This window comes from Cebus imitator, unplaced genomic scaffold, assembly GCF_001604975.1.
Source record: "Cebus imitator isolate Cc_AM_T3 unplaced genomic scaffold, Cebus_imitator-1.0 Scaffold415, whole genome shotgun sequence".
NCBI lineage: Eukaryota > Metazoa > Chordata > Mammalia > Primates > Cebidae > Cebus > Cebus imitator.
In genome coordinates, this window is record NW_016107730.1 from 1371587 (window position 1) to 1378587 (window position 7001).

At 48.1% G+C, this 7001-nt stretch overlaps 1 protein-coding gene across 1 annotated transcript in view; it reads left to right on the plus strand.

Annotated features, from left to right (window-relative positions):
• Positions 1-727: 727 nt before the first annotated feature.
• Positions 728-7001, plus strand: part of KLHL11 (kelch like family member 11) — a 12362-nt gene continuing 6088 nt past the window's right edge. Inside the window, exon 1 of the mRNA XM_017509439.2 lies at positions 728-1404. Coding sequence (XP_017364928.1) covers positions 860-1404 — 545 coding nt within the window. The 5' untranslated portion in view covers positions 728-859. The remainder of the gene's footprint in view (positions 1405-7001) is intronic.

Genomic DNA, 7001 nt, shown 5'->3' on the forward strand with positions numbered 1-7001 from the left:
CGCGCCACCATGCCCAGCTAATTTTTTGTATTTTTAGTAGAGACAGGGTTTCACCATGTTGACCAGGATGGTCTCGATCTCTTGACCTAGTGATCCACCCGCCTCGGCCTCCCAAAGTACTGGGATTACAGGCGTGAGCCACCGCGTCCGGCCTTTTTTATTTTTATTTTTATTTTTATTTTTAGAGACGGGGTTTCACCATGTTAGCCAGGATGGTCTTGATCTCCTGACCTGGTGATCCGCCCACCTCGGCCTCTCAAAGTGCTGGGATTACAGGCGTGAGCCACCATGCCCGGCCCCAAAGTGGCTTTTAAATTAATCTTTTCAACAAGGATATACGATCATTGACTATGAACCACAAAGCACTATGCAGAACGCTTGGCTTAAGTATTATCTCACTGAATCCTCTCCGTGAGCTTATAAAGTCGGCAATATCCCCATGTTTAGAAGATAAATTAGGGGTAACAAGTAACTCACCCCTCATCCACTTAGCTAGCACTCAATCTTATAAAAATCCTGTATTGTCACTTAAGGCTTTAACAACGGGTGATGATCTAAGGTGGCTTTTACTAGACAAAATGACTGCAGAGAGCATGCTACCCACTAAGGAAAGGGAGCGAGCCATCCTCGCACCAATGTCCTGGTAAGAGGCCTGGGGCGAAGACATCCGGACTGGGCGACGATTACAGCCGAACCTCATCAAGGTGGGCGGGGCTGCGGGAGGCGAGATTGCGCATGCGCAGTCGGCGGGCGACACGGCTCCGCCCCGCGCGCACTATTTAATCCCAGAATCCCTCTGTGTCGCACCAAACGGTCGCATCGTTCCAAGGCTGCGGAGGCCGGGCGCGGCAGCGTCAAGATGGCGGCTGCGGCAGTGGCGGCAGCGGCGGCGGCGGCCGCGGCTGCATCTCTTCAGGTGCTGGAGATGGAGAGCATGGAGACTGCCGCCGCCGGCTCGGCAGGACTGGCTGCGGAAGTCCGAGGCAGCGGCACGGTGGACTTCGGGCCTGGGCCGGGGATCTCTGCCATGGAGGCGAGCGGGGGCGATCCGGGCCCAGAAGCCGAGGATTTCGAGTGCAGCTCTCACTGCTCGGAGCTGTCCTGGCGGCAGAACGAGCAGCGGCGCCAGGGCCTGTTCTGCGACATTACCCTGTGCTTCGGCGGGGCTGGAGGCCGCGAGTTCCGGGCCCACCGCTCGGTACTGGCCGCCGCCACCGAATACTTCACGCCCCTGCTGTCGGGCCAGTTTTCCGAGTCCCGCTCGGGACGGGTGGAGATGCGCAAGTGGAGCTCCGAGCCGGGGCCCGAACCCGACACAGTGGAAGCCGTTATCGAGTATATGTACACCGGGCGCATCCGTGTCAGCACGGGCAGCGTGCACGAGGTACTGGAGTTGGCCGACAGGTAAGCGAGTGAGGCGGGAGCGCGGAGGGCTGCGGGCACGGAGACGGGGAGGTGCTCGCAAGCGGACTGGCGGGCAGTGCCTGCCACGGCAGCCCGCGAGTCCTGAGTGGGCGCATTGGGTTCACACTCGCTGAGCGCCTGCTGGGGGGCAGCCACCGCGCTGGGCGAGGGGGATGCACCCGCAGGTCGAACGAGGGCGCCCCGCACCCAGGGAGCTCAGATACTAACTAGGTGGTGGGACAAAGGTGATGTAAAGGAAAGTCAGTATGTGTTAAGTGTTGTGCTGACGTTCAAAAGGAGTGAAAAGGTGCGGATTGAATAAAGACCTTTCTGAGGAGGTGACGTTTCTACCGACCTCTAAATGTCAAAAAATAACTGGCCGTGCAAAGATGGGGAATGAACATTACAGACAGCGCAAAGGCCCTCGGGCAGGATCCAGTTTGGTTTAGAGAAAAGCCTTAAAATACAGTGCAGTCAGACTTATCTAGTGGCTGAAGAGGAAAAGGATGCGTGAGATGGCGTTGGAATAACGGCTCTGGATTTCACTGAGTGTGATAGGAAGCTGGGTAAAGAAATGATCTGATTTAAGTATTTTAATATTATTCTGCCACTGTGGTAAATGGATTGTAGGGAGCAGGAATGGATGCTCCAGAGACTGGTTAGAAGGCAGGTAATACCATTTATAGAGATGGGGAGGCGTTTGTTTTGGCAATTATCATCTTACAGATTTGTTAACAAAAACGCATCCACTCAGATGCAGGATTCTTTTTTTTTTTTTTTTTTTTTTTTTTTTTTTTTTGTGTTTTTTTTTTTTTTTTTTTTTTTTTTTTTTTTTTTTTGAGATGGAGTTTCGCTCTTGTTACCCAGGCTGGAGTGCAATGGCGCGATCTTGGCTCACCGCAACCTCCGCCTCCTGGGTTCAGGCAATTCTCCTGCCTCAGCCTCCTGAGTAGCTGGGATTACAGGCACGTGCCACCATGCCCAGCTAATTTTTTATATTTTTAGTAGAGACGGGGTTTCACCATGTTGACCAGGATGGTCTCGATCTCTTGACCTCGTGATCCACCCGCCTCGGCCTCCCAAAGTGCTGGGATTACAGGCTTGAGCCACCGCGCCCGGCCAGATGCAGGATTCTAAGGTACTAGGGTTTCAGCAGTGATCAAAATAGACAAAAGTCCTTTTCCTTATCGCACTTACGTTGGTAGATGGACGGTAAATAAGTAAAATGTATAGCCTGTTATGATGGTTATCACTGATGAAAAATAAAGCATGGGGGGAGTACATAGAAAGTGCTGGGGGAGAGGAAGTGCTTTTCAAATTGGGTGGATAGAGACCGCCTCTTGAACAGGATGTTTTGCTCAGAACCGAAGGAGGGAGGTAAAGAGTGTGTCAGGTAGGGGACACAGGTACAGAGACCCTGAGGAGGAGCTTGCTGTGTGTTAGAGAACAGCGGGAGCCAGAACAGCGGGAGTCAAAGGGATGCCTGGTGAGAGGAATAGGTAATGGCCTGTGGAAGGACATGAGCTTTTTTTTTTTTTTTAATTTATTTTATTGCATTTTAGGTTTGGGGGTACATGTGAAGAACATGCAAGATTGTTGCATAGGCACTCACGTGGCAGTGTGATTTGCTGCCTTCCTCCCCATCAGGACATGAGCTTTTATTCTGATTGAAATGGGAAGGTTTGGGGCAGAGGAATGATGCAGCCTGATTTGATGAATAGTGCTTTGTTGAAAAAGGATGTGGCGGCCAGGCACGGTAGCTCACACCTGTAATCTCAACACTTTGGGAGGCCACGGTGGATGGATGCTTGAGGTCAGGAGTTTGAGACCAGCCTGGGCAACATGGTGAAACACCGTCTCTACTGAAAAATACAAAAATTAGTCAGGCGTGGTGGCCTGCCTGTAATCCCAGCTGTTGGGGACGCTGAGGCACGAGAATCGCTTGAGCCTGGGAGGTGGGAGGTTGCAGTAAGCCGAGATTGCACCACTGCACTCCAGCCTGGCCAGCAGAGTGAGAACTCTTGTCCTAAAAAAAAAAAAAAAAAGAACCAAGGATATGGCATTGAGGAGGAGACAACAAGGGCAGACGCAGAGAGGCTAGTGTAGATGGTTGTGGCAGTGGTGGCGGAGGCTTGGATTGAGGAGGGAGAAGTAAAGGTGATGAGAAGTGCTTTGGTTCTAGATGTATTTTGAAGTTTGATGAGATGAATTTGCTGCTGGATTTGATGTGGGGTATAGGGGAAAAGACTGCCACTTTTTTGACCCAAGCAGTTGGAAGGATGACATTATTAAGATGTGAAAGATTGCAGAACAAGTCTGGGAGGAAGATCAGGAGTTTGAATTTGGTTAAGGAGGTGCCTGGGGCAGTTGAATATAAGCACAGGGGAGCTAGAGATGCATATTGGGGAAATTAGCATATAAATGGTATCTAAAGCCATGGGGCTGGATGGTATTACTTAGGGAGTGAACCCTGGGGTTCTCTAGAATGTGAAAGAGGAGCCGGCTGGGTGACATGGCTCTTGCCTGTAATCCCAGCCCTTTGGGAGACTAGGAGTTCAAGACCACCTGGGCAACATGATGAAAATGTTTCTACTGAAAATACAAAAATTAGCAGGATGTGGTGGCAGATGCCTGTAATCCCAACTACTCGGGAGGCTGAGGCAGACAGGAGAATTGCTTGAACCCAGGAGGTGGAGGTTGCAGTGAGCTGAGATTTCGCCACAGCACCCTAGCCTGGGCAACAGCGTGAGAGTTGGTCTCAAAAAAAAAACAACAACAACAACAACAAAAAGAGGAGACTGATCTCTTCGAAACGTAGAAAGGATGTCAAGGAGGGAGTTGCCAGTTGTGTCAACTCTGTCAACCCGTAAGTGATGGTTGCAGGTCATTGATGCCATTGACAAGAGCTAGTTAAGCCTTGCTTTATAAAGAGGATCAGAAAAATGGTACAAATGTGGAAATGTTTTTTGGGGGGAGGCAATCCCACCGAGGTAAGAGATAATAGAGCATGTTTGTGTGCTGCTGAAAATGGTTCAGTAGAAGAGGAGTAATTGATGTTACGGGAGCAGAGGAGTGATTGCAGGAGTAAATTCCTTGCAACCAAGAAGGGAACTGTAGGGATGGAAGAGGGGCGATCCCTTCCCTCCTTTTCACAGCTGACATTCTTAAAAGATAGGTTATAGGACAGAGAAAAGTGTAAGATTATTACAGGCACATGTGTGCTCGAGAGTCAGACAAAATAAGAAAACTCTTAAGCGCAGCTGAAATTTTTAGACCACCCCGTGGTTACAGAAAGAATAGGGACTTGGAGTCCTTCAAGACAGGTTATGGGAGAGCCCGGAGGGGAAAGCACGGCACCACAGGCTGTCCTGTTAGGCAGGTGGAACCTCACAGGCAGCAGCTGTCACAAAGAATAGATGTATCCCGTGGGAAAAGTTTCTGTCAGACCTTTAAAGTGTTGGACCTTAGCCTCCTTAGTTTTTCCTGTGAGTGCATCTTTCCTAGATCTGAGTAAGAGGGGGGACTTCAGAGAAAGCCTGTTTACCTCATTAATGTGGATTTTCTCTACAGATACAAATCTCCCCCACAAAAGACAGCTCTTCAAAGTGAGTCCTGTGCTTTCGGCCCCTCTGAATATGTCAAAGAAGTATATTTTTGGGTGAAATACTCTGTTTCAGTATAGAATCCATATTAAAATTGGAAAGGTTGGACTGCGAAGGCAGAGTATAGGGTACAGCTGCTGGCGGATTGGGTGACGGGAAGATGAAGTTCCTGCCTGATTGTTTCTGTTTTCTTAAGAGCCTGGGTCATCAGTGAGAAGGTGGAGTGGGTTGAGCATAGCTCTGAGGGAGAGAAGGTTGTTGCTGAAAATGGGTGGAAAAGGGCCATTGCACTCACCCAAGCTATGTTTGATTCTGTCATATGATCTTGAGTTTGACAGATTTGCCCCTGCTCTACTGGGGAGTTAGAAGAGAGGATAGGACACTCCAGGCATTTTACTCAAAACTCTTCCCTCAGTCTGTCAGAGGCTAAGCAGCTGGCTTTTGTCAGGCACTGTTTGACGTGCCTTGCAACCAGCCATCACATTTAATCTTCCGAACAGCTCTGAGGCAGGACCCTCCACCCCTACCCCTAAATGCATTCTGACTGTTGATGATCATGCCTGCCTCACTGGGCACTTGTAAGGATCAGAAATATGATAATAGAATATGCCTGATGCCCCTCACATGACAGATGCCTAGTATATGAAACCTATTTTCATAAAGCATTGCTTCCAGACACTTAAGGGAACATGTCTCTGAATTACCTGGAGTGTGTGCTAAAACTAGGAGCCCAGGACAGCCTGGGAATCAGGTGACGCTGGCACCCAGACATGTCTGGGAGCCACTATATTCCTTACCACTCCACTTTGTCTTTGCTTTATCTCTAAAATGATATGTTCCCTTAAAAGGGTGAAGGGAGCCTGCCTTATTCATCTTCATATTATAGTTAAGATAGTTACTAAGCACAATCACTAATAACAAATGGTTACTGAATTGGGAGAGGCCTGAACTGATGAAGTGATTCTTAATCTTGTTTTAAGGTTTTTCTTAGTTCTAGGGACTTAGTCTTTTTAAAGCAGTGGTCTCAAATTGGCTGTCCTCAGGCTGATTGCTGCCAGATTTAAGAATTTGTCTGAAACGATTGTGGGTTTTTTTAATTTACCTTTAAATGAATTTAGGTGAGCAGACAATATTTAGTCAGCTACATGCCAAATCACTTTGTTTTGTTTTTTAACCTACATGTTTTTGTTTTGTTTTTTTTTGAGATGGAGTCTCTCTGTGTCACCCAGACTGGAGTGCAGTGGCGTGATCTCGGCTCACTGCAACCTCTGCCCCCAGGTTCAGGCAATTCTTCTGCCTTAGGCTCCTGAGTAGCTGGGACTATAGGCACCCGCCACCATGCTGGGCTAATTTTTGTGTTTTTTGTTGTTGTTTTTTGAGATGGAGTCTCACTCTGTTGCTGGAGTGCAGTGGCACGATCTCTGCTCACTGCAACCTCCACCTTGCAGGTTGAAGTGATTCTCCTGCCTCAGCCTCCTAAGTAACTGGGATTACAGATGTATGCCACCACACCTGGCTGATTTTTGTGTTTTTAGTAGAGATGGGGCTTTGCCATGTTGGCCAGGTTTTGAACTTCTGACCTCAGGTGATCCACCCACCTCGGTCTGCCAAAGTGCTGGGATTATAGGCATGAACCACTGAGCCTGGCCTAATTTTTCTTTTTTCTTTTTTTATTGCATATAGCTTTTTTCATTAATTTCATTCTAAATAGCCTATTATTTTTTTTTCCTAAAAAAGAAGAAAGAAAGAAAAAAAAAGAATGAAGGAGAGGAAGAGAGAAAGAGGAAGAGGGAGAGAGAACAGGGGTGTTGCTTTATTGCCCGGGCTAGAATGCAGTCTAAAAATGGGTATGCCTATAATTGTGCTTAATAATAGAGACATGAAAAAAAAAATAAGGGAAGAAAATAACAAACAAGCAGCCAACCAATATGTCATTGAAACCTGTAAATAGATGTGATGTGGTACTGATGAGAGTGTATATTTTGTGTAAAGTGG